The 24,174-nt window shown below is 43.4% G+C and overlaps 3 protein-coding genes across 4 annotated transcripts in view; 1 reads left to right on the top strand and 2 right to left on the bottom strand.

The window, feature by feature from the left end:
• LOC112070845 (G protein-coupled receptor kinase 3-like) overlaps positions 1-5,812 on the bottom strand; it is a 103,934-nt gene extending 98,122 nt beyond the window's left edge. Inside the window, 1 exon segment of the mRNA XM_070439151.1 lies at positions 5,461-5,812. Within this exon segment, the coding sequence (XP_070295252.1) occupies positions 5,461-5,573 (113 nt within the window). The 5' untranslated portion in view covers positions 5,574-5,812.
• A 3,989-nt stretch (positions 5,813-9,801) lies between these two features.
• On the bottom strand, positions 9,802-13,815 carry LOC112070848 (beta-crystallin A4-like). Of its 2 annotated transcripts, XM_024138306.1 has the most exons (6): positions 13,665-13,815; positions 12,466-12,509; positions 11,734-11,852; positions 10,627-10,768; positions 10,381-10,523; positions 9,802-10,019 (listed from the first exon to the last, which is right to left on the bottom strand). In XM_024138306.1, exons 2-6 carry the CDS (start codon positions 12,502-12,504, stop codon positions 9,872-9,874), a joined length of 591 nt encoding a protein of 196 aa, XP_023994074.1. In that variant the 5' UTR covers positions 12,505-12,509; positions 13,665-13,815; the 3' UTR covers positions 9,802-9,871. The 2 variants fall into 2 exon arrangements, with proteins under 2 accessions (XP_023994074.1, XP_023994073.1); XM_024138305.1 differs by lacking the exons at positions 11,734-11,852; positions 13,665-13,815 and adding an exon at positions 10,932-11,050.
• An 8,350-nt stretch (positions 13,816-22,165) lies between these two features.
• Positions 22,166-24,174, top strand: part of crybb1 (crystallin, beta B1) — a 6,094-nt gene continuing 4,085 nt past the window's right edge. Inside the window, exons 1-3 of the mRNA XM_024138304.1 lie at positions 22,166-22,271; positions 22,935-23,076; positions 23,637-23,755. Coding sequence (XP_023994072.1) covers positions 22,954-23,076; positions 23,637-23,755 — 242 coding nt within the window. The 5' untranslated portion in view covers positions 22,166-22,271; positions 22,935-22,953. The remainder of the gene's footprint in view (positions 22,272-22,934; positions 23,077-23,636; positions 23,756-24,174) is intronic.

Here is a 24,174-nt window from a genome sequence, read left to right as displayed (position 1 = left end):
TCCCCGTCTCCAGCCTTATCTCCCTCTGTTCTCCCATCCCCCCCACTCCCTCCTTCTCTAGCTCGATCCACCCCTCTGTTTCTCCCTCTCAGCCTATACCACCCCTCTCTAGCCTAGTCCCCCCCTCCCAGTCTCTCCCTCTCTAGTCTGATTATTACATTAGCCATTTCAGGGATAACATGTTTTCCATCGTCTTTTTAATCCTTATCATTCACAATATTTCCATAAAGCCATCTGACCCAGGCAGGGGTCAGACAATTCAGATCTACTAATTGTTTCTGGGAGGGTGGGGTTGCAGAGTAGGCTAACAGCTTGTCCCTTTAGAAGTTATGTTTGGAAGGACTAGCCTATGCAACACACAGCCACTACAGTAGTAATGTTGCTGACCCTCTGATCCTGGCCTGATGGTATTAATGCTCTCTCTCAATCTGCTGTGGTATTACCCACTGTGCTGTATCGGTAATCTGGCTTCAGCACACACCACCGACTAAGCAGCATATTCTAAAAAAGAGCAGCCATGTTATCATACTACTTCAGTCATTGTTAAAGCAAACCCCACTATCACACACTCTTTTATCACAGAAGAATAATGTCTTATCTCCTCAGCCCTGTAAACAATACCTAATGGACGATTAGCAATCAAATTCTACAAACTCAATACACACACACACACACACACACACACACACACACACACACACACCACACACACACACACACACACACACACCACACCACACACACACACACACACACACACAGAAGTAGACAGAAGCAGTAGACAGTACAGAGATTGACATCTGAGGAGAAACCTCTTCCAAATCTGATTTGAAGAGGCAATCTTTCCCATTTGAGATTGAGGCCTGCCTGCACAATTCTAATGTGTGTAGTGAGATCTACACCAAATGAGGAATCAACCCATCTGAGGATTAACTAGGATTTCTGAGTAAATGGTATTGACATTAAGGTCTGAAAGGCATTCGGCCATTGGGAAAGTCAGGAGTAAGATACTTGCCCGAAAATGTTAAGTAGCCATTTTCAACACACAGGGGAGGAACCACAAAGAATGGAATTCTTTGCATCTTGGTTGTTGAAAGTTTAAAAATATATATTTAAAAAAACCTGCCCAGCCTCAGAGCAGGCTCAACTTGCAGGACGGATCAGGACACTTGCCCCAGGCAATAGGGCAACCCTTAATGTCAATCCCTGCTTTAATGTTGGGGCTGTGAACTCGCTCTGCACATGGGAAAACCAACTGAAGGCCTACTCAGTTTAACAACACATCTAGTTCACTAGCTCAGGGTCTGATAGAGCTGAGACAGAGGATGAGGAAGTCACAGAAGCCTGGCTGACTGGATAGAACGCATACAGACACTTTCACAGAAGTAGATTCGCTTAATTGTAATACAAACACTTTAACAGGTAGCTAAATAATAGTTTCTCAGTACCAGAACATCTTTCTCCGAATAGCTTAGGTTCCTGCCAAGCAGTTACACACCTGATTCTACCAATCAAAGCCTTGGTTGAAGACTATGATGATTAGTTCATAAGATGGATCAGGTGCGTTAATGCTCTGCTGGAGCAAAAGTTCCCACCATCTACATCAGCCACTGTGGAAAAGACTCTGGCTGTAATAGGAGATCAATGTAGAAAAGTAAAAGAACAACATTAGTCTAAATGGGTGCAAGGCTGCAGTTTGGACCTGTTCATTGACCACATCTAAAGCAAACAAATCAACCAGTGGCTTTACCAAATGACCATGGTACAATTCAGCCTGGTCTGAACACACACAGCGGGGTCTGCAAACACAGTCATCCCTTAGTAGGCTAACTTTGGCCCAGTACATGATTGGATTTCATCAATAGATGTGACTAAACATATTGAATTTCACTAAAAGGGATGTGATGTTTAGGGCCAGTTTCCTGAACCCAGATTAAGCGTACTCGTGGACTTAAAAGCGTGATCGATGGAGAATCTCTGTCAGAAGTGCTAAGGCCAAGACTGGGTATACTCTGGGTCTGGGAAACTGGTCCCTGTGTGTTGCTGATCTGATCTCTCGAGGTGGTCATTCAGGGGTGAGGATGTCTGTCTGTACTACAACTCCCATCAGGCAGTGGGGTGCTGCTGCAAACACCAGGGTGGCAAAAAGTTAAGACAGAAATATATGGGCAGGTTTAAAATAAGGCCTAAAGCTATTTTCATTACAGTTAACTTCAAGTGCAATGTTACAAAAAGTTCTGAGAGACTGTATTTTGTAGAATATAAATTATTCTCCGTCAGGTAGAATAGTGAATCGTGTCAGGTCTACACTTTACATGTCTAGGCTATATGATGAACAAATGATAAACCTAATTTAGGATTGCTCGGATTAGAGCAAATTCATAACATTATCAGAAAGAACATTGACGAAGTGATTGCATCTATGGTCATTGAGCAGCATGACACTGAATATTATGACTGAGAAAAGTCCATAAAGCAATCAATGGATGGAAGACATGGCATAACGTGATGTGCTTCTGAAGCTTGGTGAGGACTAGGACTAAGCTTGGTGAGGACTAGGACTAAGCTTGGTGAGGATTAGGACTAAGCTTGGTGAGGACTAGGACTAAGCTTGGTGAGGATTAGGACTAAGCTTGTTGAGGACTTAGGACTAAGCTTGTGAGGACTAGGACTAAGCTTGGTGAGGACTAGGACTAAGCTTGGTGAGGATTAGGACTAAAGCCTTTGGTGAGGATTAGGACTAAGCTTGGTAGAGGACTAGCGAGCTAGGCTTTGGTGAGGATTTGGATAAGCTTGGTGAGGACTAGGACTAAGCTTGGTGAGGACTAGGACTAAGCTTGGTGAGGATAGCGCTTGGTGAGGACTAGGACTAAGCTTTGGCTGAGGACTAGCTTGGTGAGGACTAAGCTTGGTGAGGATAGGACTAAGCTTTGGGTGAGGACTAAGCTTGGTGAGGACTAGGACTAAGCTTGGTGAGGACTAGGACTAAGCTTGGTGAGGACTAGGACTAAGCTTGGTGAGGACTAGGACTAAGCTTGGTGAGGACTAGGCTTGGTGAGGACTAGGACTTAACTTGGTGAGGGACTTAGGCTTAGACGTTATACAGCCTGAGCCTAAACTACAAATCAGACACTTGTTAACATTATCACACGTTCATTAGGTCGATCTCCTTTGAGCTGTACGTTTCACATTTGCATACACAATGAGAAATCTATGGTGAGAATGCCATCGGTGTCAACTCTACACTGACAAAACACTCCACCACATCCTCTTTCCCTTAGTCTGACTAACAGCTCACTAGACAGCCAAACCCTGACCTTAAATAAAAATGTACAGCTATACGCTCAACTGATGCATGCAGGTTTTTCAGAGGAGGGATAAAGGTAAAATTGTTTTTTAGTTATAGTAAGGTATTTTATTTGTAAAGTAGGTATTCTCACATATCCAAAATGCTTATAGAAAGCAGTTTAGCATGAATCTTCTCTAAAGGTCACCGACAACAGGGCCTCTCCACACTACCAACTACACCTAAGAGGGGGATACCATCTTTGTATGGGCTGCTACAGAGACATACAGTATATATACTGTAAATAAGAATTTGTTCCTAACTAGTTAATAGCCTAGTTAATACCAAAAAGTAGGTGGACACCCCTTCAACTGAGTGGATTCAGCTATTTCAGCCACACCCGTTGCTGACTGGTGTATAAAAATCGAGCACACACATGCAATCTCCATAGACAAACATTTGCAGTAGAATGGCCTTACTGAAGAGCTCAGTGACTTTCAATGTGGCACCATCATAGGATCAAATTTCTGCCCTGCTAGCTCTGCCCTGGTCAACTGTAAGTGCTGTTATTGTGATGTGGAAACGTCTAGGAGCAACAACGGCTCAGCCACGAAGTGGTAGGCCAAACAAGCTCAAAGAACGGGACCACCGAGTGCTGAAGCGCGTACAAATCATCTGTCCTCGGATGGAACACTCACTAGCGACTTCCAAACTGCCTCTGGAAGCAACATCAGCACAAGAACTGTTCATCGGAAGCTTCATGAAATTAGTTTCCATGGCCAAGCGCCGGCTGGAGTGGTGGCGCACTGGAAACGCATCCTCTGGAGTGATGAATCATGCTTTACCATCTGGCTGTCCGACGGACAAATCTGCTAAGCTAAATCTTTACAGAAATGGTTAGTCGAGATCGGTGTGGAAGAACTTGACTGGCCTGCACAGAGCACTGACTTCAAAACCATCGAAAACCTTTGGGAACGGCGACTGCGAGGCAGGCCTAATCACCCAACATCAGTGTCCGACCTCACTAATGCTCGTGGCTGAATGGAAGCAAGTACCCGCAGCAATGTTCCAACATCGTGTGGAAAGCCTTCCCAGAAGAGTGGAGACTGTTATAGCAGAAAAGGGGGGACAAACTCCATATTAATGCCCATGATTTTGGAATTAGATGTTTGATGAGCAAGTGTCCACATACTTTTGGTCATGCAGTGTAGCAGTTGGCTCCAACAATACTACCTAACGGGCTTCATACTGACAGAAGGTGTTGCTATGGTGGCATCAAAGGCCATGCATACATCACACTCTCCTACCGCTCAATTTCCATCACCTCACATTTGCCTTCAACGTCCCAATAGTAGCTGCCTGCCTGTGGGCCTGTATTTGTTATTATAAAAACTGTGCATTTATAAATAGCTGTCAAAAACACCAGTGATTGTCGTAGGTCCCGTTTGGCTCAGTTGGTAGAGCATGGTGATCGCAACGCCAGGGTTGAGGGTTTGATTCCCATGGGGGACCAGTACGAAAATGGATGCACTCACTATTGTAAGTTGTTCTGGATAAGACCGTCTTCTAAATGTCAAAAATGTAACTGGGGAAATTCAGGCAGTTGAAGGGGAGAGATATGCAGATGTGAATGGATGGATACAGAAGACTCCACCCACCATCTCTTATCTTTCATTGCATCATTCCATCAAAAACAGATACTGGTAGGTCTAACATATTACTGTATCAGAAGAAAATAACAGCATATTATTTCCATTCTAAGCCACCAGTAAAAAAACTAAACAGAAGCTGCCACCGGATGGAGGAGGTGGTGATGGATGGGTGGTTTTGATGCTAGCTGGAATGATTATTTGTCTGGTCTTCAGAACACATTGTTAATGAGCTTCATTAAAATGATATCATTCTCGATGGCATTACGTCAGATGCAAATTGGCCTAATGTGGATTTGAGGGCTAGGACCTTGAATGGTAGGGACCCTGGAGTCGCCTAACCGAGGCAGTTGACAAATAACGTTAGTTTCCTATTAGCGAGTTACTGTAACTGACCGAGAGGTTTCAATGAGATAGGGCTTCCATCTCCCTATATGGCCATACACACATACATCAATTTGACAGGTAGACAAACATTGACTGACCGAAGCAGAACCTACAAGGCGGGTGAGCAGTTACATGTACCTGGATTCAGGCAGTATGATTTTCTTGCTCGCTCGGGCCGCTGGAGTAGATTTGCTCTTCTCCATCGCCATCAAATAGCTGACATCGGCGAGAACTGCTTCGAGGTCCGCCATCTTCAACCCTGGTTCGACCGAGTCGATACACCAGCCGTGGAAAGGATTTTTTTTTTTTTAAGATAAAGCAAATGTCTGAAAATTGTTAGAATCTAGATCCAACCTGGGCGACCGAGGCAGCTATGCGGATGACAGGGGCGACCATCGAATGAAGCGTGTCGTTTTCTTCCTCTAGGTTCGACACACACGGTCCCTCAAAACACAACCATTGTTACACAAAAATAATAGTATTTATCATCTGGGTATTTTTTTGTGTGCCAAAAATGGTAGTGGTTTCAATGGCCAGACAAGATTGATGAGAGATTTCGTTTACCACCTTTCAGAGAGCTTCACTTATTTAGATGGCCCACCTGCTAGATGTGGCGAACTAGCAAGGCAGCTAGCTAATAACAACTGTAAAACCCCACTGATCCTAGCCACATAGTTTGTTTTATCTTCTTGAAAAGCTAAAATTGTAATATTGCGGTACGTGGTACTCCAGCAAGACGTATGCTTCAAGCTTCCTAATTGCGTCTCGTCGCATCTGCTTCAAAATAAAACATGACTTTATGCGTCGACAAAGATGGGTTGTATCACTTCTATCGAACTGGTATTCGATGAAGACATCCTCGTGTAATAACGATGACAGGGGTAGAAAGCGAAAATAACAAGAGCAAACCAGCTCGCCTGTATCACACAAAAATTAGTACTGACGAATGAATGGTCCAGATACTAGCGAATACAGTAGTTAGGTTCAGGTTCAAACGTATTCACCAACATGAAAAATCAAAACAATTGTCTTATTGGCATAGGATCCTACACAGCGATATCAGAAAGAGGACATCAATCAAACCACAGATGCAGGTTGCTAGCTGAATATCCAGCACGCAAAACCTATGCTGAAACAATTTGCTAGATACCCGAGTAAAATATACTTTAACTAACGTTGGCGACAACTATCGAACTTATCTATCAAGAGAACAAGCATTCAGTTGTTGGCACTAACTTTACGTTAGATGCCACATTTAAACTGTAAATTCAGCCACGAAATCAGCCAGCTAGATTCTCAATTTACGTGGTCGACAAGGGAGAAAGTGTTATTACTAGCTGCTGTGGAAACCGGTGCTACTTGATAGCGAGTTGGCCAGTAGATAGCTGAATTTGAGTTAGTTAATATACGAAGCATATGTACCAAACTAGCGCTAGCTAACACAACCGCTTTATCGCAACGACACGAAACCCACTCATCCAGTTCGCTAGCTAGCTCGCCATCTCAGTAAGGTAACGAATCCTGATCTTCAGCCAAATCCATGTTATTTCACAAGAGACCAACGAAACCGCACAAAATTAGCCATAGTCATTTATTTCACCCCAGTGTGTGGGCTTTGGTATGGAGACAGTGGCTAGCTAGCTAGCTATAATGGGGGAGGGGGCGTTGGAGGAAATTGGCTAGTTAAGTTAACCTTAGCTTGGTAACCGTCCACGGTCCCTCGCGACCGAGTCTTCAACTAGAAGTTTAATATTTTTTTTCGATCAACAGCTTGCCAACTAGCTGACGAACAGGCAATGAAATATAAACGAAGAACCTAAGTACATATAACTTGGTAATATTTGCTGCCCGTCAGTGACTTCCTCCGTAAAGTTGTAACCATCAAACGTTTCTGCTCCTCAATCAGCACAAGCCGCAGCTGAGATCTGTGCATTCGACAGACTGACGATGCGGGAGAACGTTTGATATCCTGTTTGTTTACGGTCCTCCAAGAGGCACCGATGTCCTCTTGTTATCCCTTTTGAGTCCGAATAAGAACAGTTGACTTTACTCCATTTCGCTGACTGTGTTGTGTATTCTCAGAAACAAGCCCTACCTAATTGTAAAAGCCCCACTTCCTCCAACTGCGACTAAGCATCCTGGAAAACATGTAATGGAGCAGGACCACTCATGGACGCGGACCTAGATGATTATAAATGCCCTATTACGATTTGAATCAAATTAAAACCATTATATAAAATGAGCAGTATTTTGTTTAGCTTTATATGTTTTATTTTTAACAGTGTTAACTGCAAATGAAGATTACATAATAGGATCAAAGAGGAGGTCGGTAGGCTGTCATTATGGGCATCTTTTAATTAATATTACATGAATATTATATAACAGACACTTCTGGGTGATAACTTGCTGCATTAAGTACTACAGTGCATCTCCTCATGGACTGCACCAGATTTGCCAGTTCTTGCTGTGAGATGTTACCCCACTCTTCCACCAAGGCACCTGCAAGTTCACAGACATTTCTGGGGGGAATGGCCCTAACCCTCACCCTCAGATCCAACAGGTCCCATACGTGCTCAATGGGACTGAGATCCGGGCTCTTCGCTGGCCATGGCAGAACACTGAAAGTTATTGGAAACTTATTCAATGTTATAAATTGTTCATATGTAAGAATATTACCCCTGTTGTCAAAAACATCAAGAACAAAGTCAATATTCCTCCCATGCCAGCTGAGGTAGAACAATGACTTATTCCTTACAGTTTTGTTTGAATTATTCCACAAAATAGCTTTATGTGGGGAAAAATTGTGCAGGAAACATATTTTCCTGGCCATTAAAGCTTGTTGGTGAAACCTAGCCAATTTAGCGGGTAATCTTTCAGGAATATAATTACATTTCAGTAAAAAACGAAGACCTCCCAACTTAAACACATTATTTGGAATGAAATACCATATTGATTCAGTATTGATCAAACATCTTTTCAACCAGTTGATCTGGAAAGTGTTATTTATGTCACAAAACCCAACACTTCCAGACCTTCAGCTCTTTTATTACAGAGGACTGACTTCTTTAGTTTGTGAGACTTATTTTTCCAGATGAAGTCAAGAAATGTCTTGTTGATCTCTTTACAATTAGAGGGATTTACAAATAAAGATAATGAGGGGTACACAAAGCGAGACAGTCCCTCTACCTTGGACAGAAGTACTCTCCCAAGTATAGTAAGATCCCTTTGTACCAAATTATTAAATATATTTTTTGTTTTCTTAATTTTAGGAGAGAAATTCATATGTTGTCTGACTAGGTGGTTTTTTGACAGATGTATTCCTAAATATTTAACACAGTCCTTTACAGGAATATCTTCTATTTATTTATCATCAGAGTCATATAAACATAAGATTTCACATTTAGAAACGTTCAGTTTTAATCCTGATGCAATAGAAAATGCAGTTATAGCATTAAGGGCATGTGCGACCTGGTCTTTGTCTCTTAAAAAAGAGTAGTATCATCAGCCAGTTGGGAAATTTTGATTCCTTTATTAAAAATGGTTAAGCCATACAGATATGCATTATTCAGAATATCTAGAGATAGAAGTTCCACAACCAAAATTAATAAAAATGGCGAAATTGGGCATCCCTGTCATACACTTCTGTTGATACTGAATCTTTTGGATGTATTAAGGTTTTGTAACACAGAACTATTTATATCTTTGCAAAACATGCAAATTATTTGATAAAATTTTCACCGAAGCCAAAGAGTTTAAATGGCCTAAAGAGAAATGAATGTTCAATTATGTCAAAGGCTTTACAGATGTCCAAAAATTAGACAACCGCATCTGAGTCATTTGCATCTGAATAATCTAGAAGGTCCAAGAATAAACAAATGTTTGAGGTTATGTGACGACCCTTCATAAATCCTGTTTGAGTCTCATTTATAATGGTATCTATTCCGTTCTTTAATATTTTGGCATAAACCAGAGCAATACATTTCTAATCAACATTGAGAGAAGGATCTTTATCGGGCTTCGGAATCAGTGAAATAAGGCCCTGTTTCATAGTGGAGACCATTTCCCCATTTTCAATGCAATCTTGAAACATAAAAAATAGGGTCTTCTAGTAACTCTCAAAACTGTCTATAGAACTCAACTGACAGGCCATCGGGGCCAGGTGTCGTCAATATGATGTGTGTGATTCTATTCAGCAATGTGCGTCATCGCACCGTTATATTTGATTTAACCAATCTGTGTTTTATTATGATATTTAACTTTTTTAGAGGCATCACTGGAGATGTAGCGCCGCCTGCCGGCCAGTGAAGGTATTATTGTCAGAAGTACTCAAACACGTCTAAATATCCCTCTGTTTATTTGTTTGTTTGTTTATTTATTTAATTGTTTGTTTGTTTGTCTCTAGCTATATTTATCTCATAGTACCATTTAATCTACAGTTGACATACATTCAGAGAGGCAGAAGCATGGATGGTAGGTCAGTGAGGTTTTAGAAAGACAGTTTATTAAGCATTGGGTAGCAGTGGGGATAAGCTTGGGGTAACGGGTGAAATTACTGCTGAATGCGGCGGATGGACTGGATCTGAGGGGTCTGGGAGTGGGAGCCGAACTCCCTGAAGTGCTTGTACTCGCCGCAGTGACGGTCACACTCCATGATGTACTGGTAGCCACGGTATCCGGGGTATTGGTAGCACACAAAACTGTTAGGTAGAGAGACAGAGAGATTTCAGATTCAGTTGGCGGTAATGGATACTATGAGGCTAGGGGAGTAGTAAAAAATGAAATAGGAGAGAGATTCATAGAGAATGTAACAGAGAGGGGCAGATTGGAGTGGGAGCTTGAGAGTGAGTGTAGTATTACGTGTTTTACTTTTCTATTATTTCTATATTTTCTTTCTCTCTGCATTGTTGGGAAGGACCGTAAGTAAGCATTTCACTGTTCGTCTACACCTGTTGTTTACAAAGCATGTGACAAATAACATGTGATTTGATTTGAGAGAGGGAGAGAGGGTGGGAGACAGGGTGAGAGGGAGATTGACTGTGTTAAAGGCTGGCTACTCACGCTCCAGACTGGATCCTGAGGGAGCCGACCTCGTTGTTGCACCAGCCCATGGCCTGAAGGGAGGGGTAGTCGTCACTCAGCTCGCCCTTACGACCCAGGAAGTTCTCGCGCTCATAGATGGTCATACGGCACTCCCTGTGGTTCTGGAGGGGAGAGGATGTCAGTTAGTCAGTCAAGAGGAAGAGTGTAGAATAGATAGTGGTAGAAAGAGATATGGATAGAGAGAGTGGTGGTTGTGTTACTCACAGCGCAGGCAATGGGCCTGAAGGAGGTCATCCTCTCTATGTGGTAGGCATTGCTACCACTAAAGGCATCGCACTGGGGGTACTCTCCTCTCTCCAGCACAAACTGCTGGCCCTGGTAGGAAGCATGCTCATAGCCAACCCAACTATACGAGCGAGAGGGAGAAAGGGAAGAAGTAAGAGGTCATCATTTTCCCTCAGCTTCTCTAGATCAATAGTTCTGAAGACTGAAACCAGCGAGTGGAAGGTCTGTTTTGAGTGTTTCTGCGGGTGGGGATTTGAAGTGGGGATTTGTGTGTAAGTACTCACGCTCCACTCTCCACCCTGAGGGAGCGCACAGTCTCGAACCCGAACTCCATCACATTGCAGCACTCTGAGGTGAACTCATGCCGACGGCCCTGGAAGCACTCCTCGTCGAAGACAATGATCTGAGAGGGACAGACAGAGAGAGAGAGACGTGGGTTACATACTGTATCTATTTACCTGGACAGGTTCAAGCTGAGGTTTGTGTGCAGAACGGGAGGCTGCTGAGGGGAGGACGGCTTATAATAATGTCTGGAATGGAATAAATGGAATGGTATCAAACACGTGGAAACCATGTGCTTGACACGTTCGATAAGTGCCATTCATTCCGTTCCAGACATCACTATTAGCCCGTCCTCCCCAATTAAGGTGCCACCAGCCGCCTGTGTTGTGCAGCCGTAAGTGTCTCTACAACTCCCTCTTTAGAGTTAATATGGTCTGTGATTTGTCTAAATTCGTGCAGGGTGTAATGTGTTCAGCGGGAACAGACAGAGTGTGTCTAGACCCGACTCTGCTGTTGACCGAACAGACTCGTGTGATAAACGGTTTGTCCTGAGCTCAGGTTGTCACANAGAGAGAGAGAGAGAGAGAGAGAGAGAGAGAGAAGGAGAGAGAGAGAGAGAGAAGGAGCGAGAGAGAGGGAGGGAGGGAGGGAGAGAGAGAGAGAGAGAAAGGGAAGAAGTCAGAGATTGCGTGGAGATCATCATTTCCCCCGGCTTCTCTGAGCAATAGTTCTAAAGTGAAACCATACAGTGCTAGGTGAGTGTGTCTGTGTGTGTATGTGGATTTGTGTGTGTTTTTTACTCACGCTCCACTCTCAATCCTGAGGGAGCGCACGGTCTCAAAACCAAACTCCATCACATTGCAGCACTCGGAGGTGAACTCATGCCGACGGCCCTGGAAGCACTCCTCGTCGAAGACAATGATCTGAGAGGGGCAGAGAGAGAGACATGAATTACATACTCTATCTATCTATTTACCTGGACAGGTTAAAGCTGAGGTTTGGGTGCAGCCACAAGTATCTCTACAACCCTCTTTAAAGCTGTGCTATTGGTCAATTTGGTTCCAATAACAGTTACATGAACCTGGATAAATGGACCAATCATATGAGACAATGGTAATGCAATGTGGTCTGTTCTGTCTAAATTTGGGCAGGGTGTAATCTGTTCAGCTGGAACAGAAATAGTGTGTCTAGACCCGAGCCTGTTGTTATGACAGAACAGCCTCCTGTGATAAACGGTGTGTCCTGAGCTCAGCCTGTTTCTCACACAGCCCTCTGTTAAAGAGCTTTCCTGAACACACAGGCAGGCTATGCTCAAATACTTTACAAATCCATCCTTCCTTCCCCTCTTCCTTCCTTGGGGTAATCACTGTTCTGCCCTGGCTGGATAGATGGAAGTACACTACATTCCTTTCAGATCATTGACTACTGCAAGAAAGGATGAATTGTAGAAGTTTTGAAACAGGGCCAGAGCAGACCTTTATATAATGCATTGAGCTGTGCTGTCATCCATACACTCAGTTAATCAGTCTCACATACCTTCCAGTGGCCGGAGAACTTGGTACAATGGTGAGTCATCTTGTCTGGAATGAGAGAGGACAGATAGTGGACTGTTATAAACAATTGTAGTCTTGCAAAGTGCAGAATGTTACATTTGTGCAATGTACAACTCGTGATGCTAGATAGACTGCTGAGAATTTCTTTCCCACACATTCATACTCATATCACACACACACACACACACACACACACACACACACACACACACACACACACACACACACACACACACACACACACACACACACACACACACACACACACACACACACACACACACACACACTCTTTCTTCTCACATTATTAACACACATACACGGTGCCCCAGACACACAACAATGTTTAGAAACAAAGTTTGCCCATATCAAAAAATACTGAGCATCAAACAAATATATGGGTGAAAATTAAAACACAAAAACAAATAAAATAGCTGGTGGAGGGAGAAAATGGAGAAGCATTGTGCTTCAAACCCCAGAATAGTTTCCAATGGCAGGTTAGCACAGCAGGACTCCATCCATGTGTGTAAACTATTCATACTCTACGACCACAGCTACGCTATGCTACGCTGCATGGCCTGCTTTTGTACTGAAAAGGCCTGTACAGCGCCAATGCTCTAGAATGTGGAAAGGCTGGTTTAGCTTTGTATGCAGGGCTAAAAGGCTTGATTTAACTATGTGTTGTTCGGAGCTGAAACGCCTGTGAGGCTAGTATCCCAGCGAGCCTAAAAGCATGAGCTGTGGAGCAACTGGCCTGGACAGCAGGAACATTGTGTGAGGCTGGATTGAAATGATCAGCAGCTATTTACACATCCCCCGAATGAGGAAAGTCCAGCTGGCCAGGGTCCATATCCAGGATACTACTCTGTCTATTTTTCCCTTTTTTTCCTGTGTCGATCTAACCATTTTTCTCTCTATTTACCCCCTTTTTCCTCTTTTTCTCCTCTCTCCATCTCTCTTTCTCTGTCTATCCTATGTCTGCCCCTGGTCTCTGTTTCCGCCACCCAGAGTTAGGCCTTTGGGCCTGCTTGGCTGCAGTGTGAAGTGGTGGGGGACAGACCAAGTCAGTATGGGGCCTGCTACCCTACCCTGGGTACTCTGCCCCGCTCAACCTGCCTGCTTGCCTGCCTGGCTTGCTGGGTGGATGGTCAGGCTGGTGCTGGGTGGGACAGATGGACTCACCTTGCTTTGATGCCCTTGGCTGTCCTGGAATGAGAGTGAGAGGACTCCCCCACCCTTTTAAAGCCTCCCCTGGCAAAGGGCCACGCTGAAAGCCCCGGCTCAGCAGCGGGGAGGGGCCTCTCTTTGTCCCACCGACAAAAGCAGGGTTAATCTATAGAGGGCCAGAAGTGCAGACACCACAGTATCACCCAGGGCAGGGACCAGATATGGGGAGGAGAGAAGGGCACTTAGAGAGCATGTCAAGGGGCGAGGAGGAGGGGAGGGGGATGCCCTCAAAGCCATGTACAGTAGCCTACACTGTTGATTTCTCTCTCTCACACTTCCTCTCTCTTCCTAACCATCTCTCCCTTTCAACCTTCTCTATTTCTATCATTCACACCTCACGTTTTCTTATGAGGAAGTAAACTAGCTAGCTGTGTCCCCAAAGCCTAATGGATGACCCTCTCCTACCTCTCCTCTCTGTTGACAAGCTTGTCATGTCCTTTACTCACCTTTAGAGAGACCTGTCTGTTTCTCTGTCTGCTCACCTGTCTGTCACACTCTGGTTCACCTCACCTGCTCTGCTACAGTCACTGTCTCCTATTAACCCCCAAAAAACAAAATACTGTATCTATATACAGTGCATTCGGAAAGTATAAAACCTCTTGACTTTTTCTAGATATAGTTACGTTACAGCCTTATTCTAAAATGGATAAAATACATTTCTTCCCTCATCAATCTACACACAATACCCCATAATGACAAAGCGAAAACAGGTTTTTAGAAACATAAATACCTTATTTACATAAGCATTCAGACCCTTGTCTATGAGACTCGAAATTGAGCTCATCATCCTTGAGATGTTCTACAACTTGGAGTCCACCTGTGGTAAATTCAATTGATTGGACATTATTTGGAAAGGTACACAACTGTCTATATAAGGCCCCACAGTTGACAATGCATGTCAGAGCAAAAACCAAGCCATGAGGTCGAAGGAATTGTCCGTAGGTTTTTAGACATTTTTTTAAATGTATTCCAAATAAAAAAAACAGAAATATAACATTTACATAAGTATTCAGACACTTTACTCAGTACTTTGTTGAAGCACCTTTGGCAGCGATTACAGCCTTGAGTCTTCTTGGGGATGATGCTACAAGCTTGGCACACCTGTATTTGGGGAGTTTCTCCCATTCTTCTCTGCAGATCATCTCAAGCTCTGTCAGGTTGGATGGGGAGCGTTGCTGCACAGCTATTTTCAGGTCTCTCCAGAGATTGGATCGGGTTCAAGTCCAGGTTCTGGCTTGGCTACTCAAGGACATTCAGAGACTTGTCCTGATGCCGCTCCTACATTGTCTTGGCTGTGTGCTTAGGGTTGTTGTCCTGTTGGAAGGTGAAGCTTCACCCCAGTCTGACGTCCTGAGCGCTCTGGAGCAGGTTTTCATCAAGGATCTCTCTGTACTTTGCTCCGTTCATCTTTCCCTCGATCCTGACTAGTCTCCCTGTCCCTGTCCCTGCCGCTGAAAAACATCCCCACGGCATGATGCTGCCACCACCATGCTTCACCGTAGGGATGGTAACAGGTTTCCTCCAGATGTGACACTTGGCATTCAGGCCAAATAGTTCAATCTTGGTTTCATCAGACCAGAGAATCTTGTTTCTCATGGTCTGAGAGTCCTTTAGGGGCCTTTTAGCAAACTCCAAGTGGGCTGTCATGTGCCTTTTACTGAGGAGTGGCTTCCATCTGGACACTCTACCATAAAGGCCTGATTGGTGGAGTGCTGCAGAGATGGTTGTCCTTCTGGAAGGTTCTCCCATCTTCACAGAGGAACTCTGGAGCTCTGTCAGAGTGACCATCGGGTTCTTGCTCACCTCCCTGGCCAAGGCCCTTCTCTGCCGATTGCTCTGTTTGGCCAGGCAGCCAGCTCGAGGAAGAGTCTTGGTTGTTCCAAACTTCTTCCATTTAAGAATGATGGAAGCCACTGTGTTCTTGGGGGACCTTTGATGCTGCAGCAATTTTTTGGTATACTTCCCCAGATCTGTGCCTCTACACAATCCTGTCTCAGAGCTCTACGGACAATTCCTTCGACCTCATGGCTTGGTTTTTGCTCTGACATTCACTGTCAACTTGGGGACCTTATATAGACAGGTGTGTGCCTTTCCAAATTATGTCCAATCAATTGAATTTACCACAGGTTGACTCCAATCAAGTTGTAGAAACATATCAAGGATGATCAATGGAAACAGGATGCACCTGAGCTCAATTTCTAGTCTTATAGCAAAGGGTCTGAATGCTTATGTATATAAGGTATTTCTGTTTTGTATTTTTAATACATTTGCCAACATTTCTAAAAACCACTTTGTCATTTTGGGGTATTGTTTGTAGATTGACGAGGGGGGAAAAGTATTTATTCCATTTTAGAATAAGGCTGTAACATAACAATATGTGGAAATAGTCAAGGGGTCTGAATATTTTCCGAATGCACTGTACCAACCATCCACAGGCTCCGATCAGAGAGAGGTAGGCTAGTGACAGTCCTGTCTCTGCTCTTCTCTCTGTTGACTACTGCTTGACTAGCCAGTCACTCTATTGTTAACACACACAGACACTTTTCTGGTACTGTACTGTACTGTACAGTGCTGCTGTGAGCTGATTCTAAAGCTATCTGGCTAGCATCAGCGCTACAGTATGGCCAGTGGTGGAAAAAGTACCCAGTTGTCATACTTGAGTAAAAGTAAAGATACCTCAATAGAAAATTACAAGTAAAAGTAAAAGTCACCCAGTAAAATACGACTTGAGTAAAAGTCTAAAACTATTTGGTTTTAAATATACTACATGTAATTGCTTAGGTATGTAAAAAAAAAAAGTGTAATTACTTAGGTATCAAAAGTAAAAGTATAAATAATTTAAGATTGCCTATATTAAGCAAACCCCACAATTTTCTTATTTTTTTAAATTTACGTTTAGCCAAGGACACACTCCAACGCTCAGACATCATTTACAAATGAAGCACGTGTGCTTATTGAGTCCGCCAGATCAGAGGTAGTAGGGACGACCAGAGATGTTCTCTTGATAAGTGCGGGAATTTGACAATTTCCTGCTAAGCATTTTAAATGTAATAAGTACTTTTCGGGGTGTCAGGAAAAATGTATGGAGTAAAAAGTATATTATTTTCTTTAGGAATGTAGTGAAGTAAAAGTAGTCAAAAATATAAAAAGTAAAGTACAGATACCCCATAAAACAACTTAAGTAGTACTTTAAAGTATTTTTACTGAAGTACTTTACATCACTGCTATGACTATGCTACCGCAATGTGGCTAATGCTAAATGTACTGTGTGTGGCTAACATAACCAGTCACACACTTTATGAACAAATGATACACCTTATAGCATAGTTTTCTCATGCCAAAACAACATGTGTTCCAGTGGCCTTTGGCAGTGATTACAGCTGTGAGTCTTTCTGGGTAAGTCTCTAAGAGCTTTGCACACCTGGATTGTAGAATATTTCCACATTATTATTTTTAGGATTGGTTGTTGATCATTGCTAGATAGACATTTTCAAGTATTGCCATAGATTTTCATGCCGATTTAAGTCAAAATTGTAACTAGCCCACTCAGGAACATTCAATGTTGTCTTGGTAAGCAACTCCAGTATATGCAGTACCAGTCAAAAGTTTGGACACACTTACTCATTCAAGGGTTTTTCTTTATTTTTACATTGTAGAATAATAGTGAAGACATCAAAACTATGAAATAACACATATGGATTCATGTAGTAATTAAAAAAGTCAAAATACATTTCATATTTGAGATTTTTCAAAGTAGCCACCCTTTGCCTTGATGACAGCTTTGCACACACTTGGCATTCTCTCAACCAGCTTCATGAGGTGTCAGGAATGCATTTCAATTAACAAGTCTGCCTTGTAAAAAAGTTAATTTGTGGAATTTCTTCCCTTCTTAATGTGTTTGAACCAATCATTTGTGTTGTGACAAGGTAGGGGTGGCATACAGAAGATAGCCCTATTTGGTAAAAGACCATGTCCATATTATGGCAAGAACAGCTCAAATAAGCAAATAGAAACGACAGTCCATCATTACTTTAAGACATGAAGGTCAGTCAAGCCGGGAAATGTCAAGAACTTTGAACGTTTCTTCAAGTGCAGTCGCAAAAACCATCAAGCGCTATGATGAAACTGTCTCTCATGAGGACGCCCCAGGAAAGGAAGACCCAGAGTTACCTCTGCGGCAGAGGATAAATTAATTAGTTACCAGCCTCAGAAATTGAAGCCTAAATAAATGCTTCACAGAGTTCAAGTAACAGACACATCTATCATCAACTGTTCAGAGGAGACTGAGTGAATCAGGCCTTCATGGTCAAATTGCTGCAAAGAAAACTACTAAAGGACACCAATATAAGAAGAGCTTGCTTGGGCCAAGAAACAAAAGCAATGGCTTAGACCGGTGGAAATCTGTCCTTTGGTCTGATGAGTCCAAATTTGACATTTCTGGTTCCAACCGCTGTGTCTTTGTGAGATGCAGAGTGGTGAACGGATGATCTCCGCATGTGTGGTTCCCACCGTGAAGCATGGAGGAGGAGGTGTGATGGTGTTGGGGTGCTTTGCTGGTGACACTGTCTGTGATTTATTTAGAATTCAAGGCACACTTAACCAGCATGGCTACCAAGCATTCTGCAGCGATACGCCATCCCATCTGGTTTGCTCTGGTGGTACTATCATTTGTTTTTAATAGGACAATGACCCAACACACCTCCAGGCGGTGTAAGGGTTATTTGACCAAGAAGGAGAGTGATGGAGTGCCGCATCAGATGATCTTGCCTCCACAATCACCCGACCTCAACCCAATTGAGATGGTTTGGAATGAGTTGGACCGCAGAGTGAAGGAAAAGCAGGCAGAAAGTGCTCAGCATATATGTGGGAATTCTTCAAGACTGTTGGAAAAGCATTCCAGCTAAAGCTGGTTGAGAGAATGCCAAGAGTGTGTAAAGCTGTCATCAAGGCAAATGGTGGCTACTTTGAAGAATCTCAAATATAAATATATTTGGATTTGTTTAACACTTTCTTGGTCACTACATGATTCCATATGTATTATTTCATAGTTTTGATGTCTTCACTACTTTCTACAATGTAGAAAATAACAAAATAAAGAAAAACCCTTGAATGAGTGGTGTGTCCAAACTTTTGACTGGTATTGTATTTGGCCTTGTGTTTTGGGTTATTGTCTTGCTGAAAGGGGAATTTGTCTGTTGGAAAGCAGCCTTAACCAGATTTTCTCTAGGATTTTCCTGTGTTTATCTCTAATCTGTTAATTTTTTTCATAAAGAACTCCCTAGTCCCTGCCAATAAGAAGGAATACTTTCTGAAGCCAATGTGTCTGTCTGTCTGTCTGTTGTCTGTCTGTCTGTCGTCTGTCTGTCTGTCTGTCTGTCTGTGTCTGTCTGTCTGTCTGTCTGTCTGCTGTCTGTCTGTCTGTCTGTCCTACAGTTGAAGTGGAAGTTTACATACACTTAGGTTGGAGTCATCAAAACTCGTTTTTCAACCAATCCACAAATTTCTTGCTAACAAACTATAGTTTTGGTAAGTTGGTTAGGACATTGATTTCTTGCATGACACAAGTAATTTTTCCAACAATTGTTTCCAGACATATTACTTCACACTGTATCACAATTCCAGTGGGTCAGAAGTTTATGTACACTAAGTTGACTGTGCCTTTAAACAGCTTGGAATATTCCAGAAAATGATGTCATGGCTTTAGAAGCTTCTGATAGGCTAAGTGACATCATTTGAGTCAATTGGAGGTGTAGCTGTGGATGCATTTCAAGGCCTACCTTCAAACTCAGTGCCTCTTTGCTTGACATCATGGGAAAATCAAAAGAAATGAGGCCAAGACCATTTTTAGACCTCCACAAGTCTGGTTCATCCTTGGGAGCAATTTCCAAATGCCTGAAGGTACGACGTTTATCTGTACAAACAATAGTACGCAAGTATAAACACCATGGGACCACGCAGCCGTCATTCCGCCCAGGAAGGAGACGCATTCTGTCTCCTAAAGCATAACGTACTTGGGCGCGAAAAGTGCAAATCAATGCCAGAACAACAGCAAAGGACCTTGTGAAGATGCTGGAGGAAACAGGTACAAAAGTATCTATATCCACAGTAAAACGAGTCCTATATCGACATAACCTGAAAGGCCGCTCAGCAAGGAAGAAGCCACTGCTGCAAAACCGGCATAAAAAAGACAGACTACGGTTTGCAACTGCACATGGTGACAAAGATCATACTTTTTGGAGAAATGTCCTCTGGTCTGATGAAACAAAAATAGAACTGTTTGACTAAAATGACCATTGTTGTGTTTGGAGGAAAAAGGGGGAGGCTTGCAAGCCATCGAACGCCATCCCAACCGTGAAGCACGGGGGTGGCAGCAACTCAGTTTTTCACAATTCCTGACATTTAATCCTAGTAAAAATTCCCTGTTTTATGTCAGTTAGGATCACCACTTTATTTTAAGAATGTGAAATGTCCGAATAATAGTAGAGAGAATGATTTATTTCAGCTTTTATTTCTTTCATCACATTCCCAGTGAGTCAGAAGTTTACATACACTCAGTTAGTATTTGGTAGCATTGCCTTTAAAATGTTTATCTTGGGTCAAATGTTTCGGGTAGCCTTCCACAAGCTTCCCACAATAAGTTGGGTGAATTTTGGCCCTTTCCTCCTGACGGAGCTGGTGTAACTGAATCAGGTTTTGTAGGCCTCCTTGCTCGCACACACGTTTTCAGTTCTGCCCACAAATTTTCTAGAGTGTTGAGGTCAGGGCTTTGTGGCCACTCCAATACCTTGACTTTGTTGACCTTAAGCCATTTTGCCACAACTTTGGAAGTATGCTTGGGGTCATTGTCCATTTGGAAGACCCATTTGCGACCAAGCTTTAACTTCCTGACTGATGTCTTGAGATGTTGCTTCAATATATCTACATAATTTTCCTCCCTCATGAAGCCATCTATTTTGTGAAGTGCACCAGTCCCTCCTGCAGCAAAGCACCCCGACAACATGATGCTGCCAGGACATAATTTTCTGGAATTTTCCAAGCTGTTTAAAGGCACAGTCAACTTAGTTTATGTAAACTTCTGACCCACTGGAATTGTGATACAGTGAATTTTAAGTGAAATAATCTGTCTGTAAACAATTGTTGGAAAAATGACTTGTGTCATGCACAAAGTAGATGTCCTAACCGACTTGCCAAAACTATAGTTTGTTAACAAGAAATCTGTGGAGTGGTTGAAAATCGAGTTAATGACTCCAACGTAAGTGTATGTAAACTTCCGACTTCAACTGTATGTAATCAAGATATATTAGTGTTTTATTTTTTCATATATTCTTTTTACTAATGTTAGAATTTTTCCACTTCCACTTTGACAAAAAAATGACAATTAAATTCATTTTAATCCCACTTTATAGCACAACAAAATGTGGAAAAATTAAAGGGGTGTGAATACTTTCTGAAGGCACTGTATCTATCTAAATTTGTTAATTAACCAATCAAACAAACAATCAATCAATCTTTCAAGGATCACGATGCCCACAACATTGAAAAAGTAATCTTTATTCTTAAAACCATAACTTCATGATTATTGACATTGACCTATACAATGGAGGGACCTGTACTTGATTGGACAATGTGTGTAGAACATGAACACTTTCCATAAAGACCTGTGGTGAGGGGGTAGAGGGAGATGGGGGGTAAGGAAAGAGGAGAAAGAAGAGAGTAGTAGAGAGGAGAAAAGACAAGGATTAAGGCTTTGTCAGTGTCCTACAGGCTCTACTATTTCTCCTCTCTCTTCCTTTTCTCCATCTCATCCTCCTTTAACACCCTTTTCTGTGTTTCAAAATGCTGTGTGATACTGTCTGTATATTAGCATTATATCCATGTAAAACATGTGTGGGAGACAGACAGACAGACAGTGCTGTGAGACATTATCACCTGGTTACATGTCCTTTACATCTTCTCCGATAATAATTATAATAAATAAATATGAATAGTGATCATAACTTTATTCATAAACTACTTTTCACACATTGTGCTTGGAACTACATAGAAGAAGAAGTAGAAACAGAGTAAATCAGTTATGGCTATACCATGTAAAGTTTTTCCTGTTAGAGTAAGAGAAAGATAAGAGAGAAACACTGTGTGTGTGTGTGTCTGCGTGTCTGTACATGAGTGCATGCATGTGTGTCTGCGTGTGTGTGTGCATGCAGCTGCGTGTGTATGTGTTAGAGGATTAACTCCTTGCGCCCTTCAAGTCTATGCATTCCTGTTCTCTATATGCTGCTATAGTTTACAGGCCCAGCGCACTAACAGAGGGGAAAGTGCCATTGTCAGGGCTTTCCATTGACAGTAAAGTGCTTACATGCAGCACGGGGGAGGAGGGGGCTTCTGGGTGATGCGATGACCTGGGGTGCTTTGGTCCAGATCAACTCTGATGACACTTGTGTTTTTATTGTCCTGCGAGCCCCGGCGTTCGGCCCTTGCCAGGGTATAAAAGCTAGGGCTCTCCACTGAGGGGGCCAGCACGAGCCAGCCTACCCCACACGGCACTACAAGCTGTACACGCAGGTAAGGACACACCCCACCCACACACACAATCCACAGCGGCAAACAGTACACAAGGGCCCACTCCTCTCAGCCTACAATGCCTGGGTGTGTCACCCTCGAGCGGGGCAGAGCCCCTAACAGAGGCCCAGGCCTCAGGGCCTACATGAGGCACTCAGACCCCAGGCTGGATTGCTACATTGGATGGTTACTTTCTTATTGGTGATTCTGATCCATCCTATGGAAGTGTGTGGCCTCTGTGTCCTGCCTCAGTTATTTACAAAAATAAAATAGTAACACACAATCAACACACATTCACTCTGCAGTAAGAACATTGATACCACACCTTTACCTGATTGTGTTTTGACTGTTTTTACATGTATTTCTCCTTGTCCCTCTTTCTCTCAATCTATCTCTCTATCTCCCCTACATTCTCTCTTTCCCTCTCTTTACTTGCATCTCTATCCTCCTCACTCGCCCTCTTTCCGTCAATCCTCTCTTTTACTGTCTCTGCCTGCTCCACCCTCTCTTTCCTCTGACATCCCTCTCCTCGCCCTGTCCCCTCTCTCCAATCCCTTTCCTTGCCCCCTCTCTTCCCACACTCATCTCTCCATTCCCTCCCTCCATTGTCCCTCCCTCTACCCCTTCTCCCTCCATACTTTCCATCTCCCTCCCGCTCTCTGTCAGAATCTCCTGATCCCTCACCATGTCTCAGACCGCCAAGTCCGCCTCCAGTCAGGGCACTGATGCCAAGGACAAGGGAGCCCCTGCCCCCGCTGCCACCAGCAAGGCCACCAAGACCGGAGACCCTGGCATGGGAAACTTCAAAGTGAGTCACCACATCACCATTATATATAGACACAGCCCACTTGGCACAGGAGCTGGATTCAAATTGTAACTGCAGAAAAAAAGAGTAATGTCCACCCATTGTGTGGGAGCAGCAAACAGTCTAAAGTTAGCCATTTGCCTTTAGCCTTTATTTGACCAGGGTTAATTGACTATGGCTAGAGCATTATACAGGAGGTTTGTTGTGATTGGAAACATTGCTACTCAGTCAGTGGGTCTTAAGATGACCCCAGACATCTTACAGCCTTCACAGCAGTACAGGGGGCTTTGGGTTTAGTGGAAGGAAGCTCCTGTCCAGGTAGTCAGAGTGATAATGGAGCTTTCTAACTGATTGATAGATTGAGTTACTGTAGTTACCAGCCCCAACTGTAAAGGGCTCTGAGTCCTACAGTAGTTACAAACCTGCAGTAGTAAAAGGCACCATATTCATTCTAATTCTATGGTAAAATGGCAAATATAGAATACAATATTTCTGGAAGAAGGACAGTGTCTCACCCTTGACCTCTCCCGTTGATGATGTCATCTAACCTCTGACCCCTGCAGATCATGCTGTTCGACCAGGAGAACTTCCAGGGCAGAATGATGGAGATCCAGAACGAGTGCATGAACGTGTGTGAACGCGGCATGGACAGAGTGCGCAGTATCATCGTTGAGTGCGGCCCGTAAGTGGACACACACACCTACAGGGCAAGATTACACACACACACACACACATACACACCTACAGGACACAATCACACACAAAGCAATCAACTCTACATGCTAGTCCAACACACAGGAAGACAAACTCACTGAGCTCAAACATTTGAGCCCAAACACTGATGCTGTCATTTTTCGTGGCCCTTCACGCTCATTCCATTTTGACCCGTCTTCTAATCCCTCTCCCCCCTCCCCCTTGTCCCCGGCGGCCCCCCCCTCCCGGCGGCCCCCCCTCTCCAGCTTTGTTGCCTTTGAGCAGACTAACTTCCGTGGGGAGATGTTTATCCTGGAGAAGGGAGAGTACCCTCGCTGGGATACCTGGAGCAACTCTTACCGTAGCGACTGCCTCATGTCCCTCAGGCCCATCCGCATGGTGAGGAAC

This window comes from Salvelinus sp. IW2-2015, unplaced genomic scaffold (genome assembly GCF_002910315.2).
Source record: "Salvelinus sp. IW2-2015 unplaced genomic scaffold, ASM291031v2 Un_scaffold1439, whole genome shotgun sequence".
Classification (NCBI taxonomy): Eukaryota; Metazoa; Chordata; class Actinopteri; order Salmoniformes; family Salmonidae; genus Salvelinus; species Salvelinus sp. IW2-2015.
This window is presented reverse-complemented; position numbering and strand designations above follow the sequence as displayed.

Excerpts from the sequence above, each read along its gene's own strand:
- LOC112070848 (XM_024138306.1), bottom strand. The coding sequence starts at position 12,504 with ATGACTCACCATTGTACCAAGTTCTCCGGCCACTGGAAG. Across the intron at positions 11,853-12,465 it reads AGTTCTCCGGCCACTGGAAG|ATCATTGTCTTCGACGAGGA; the intron begins GTATGTGAGACT and ends TGCCCCTCTCAG. Across the intron at positions 10,020-10,380 it reads CTCAGGATCCAGTCTGGAGC|TTTTGTGTGCTACCAATACC; the intron begins GTGAGTAGCCAG and ends TCTACCTAACAG.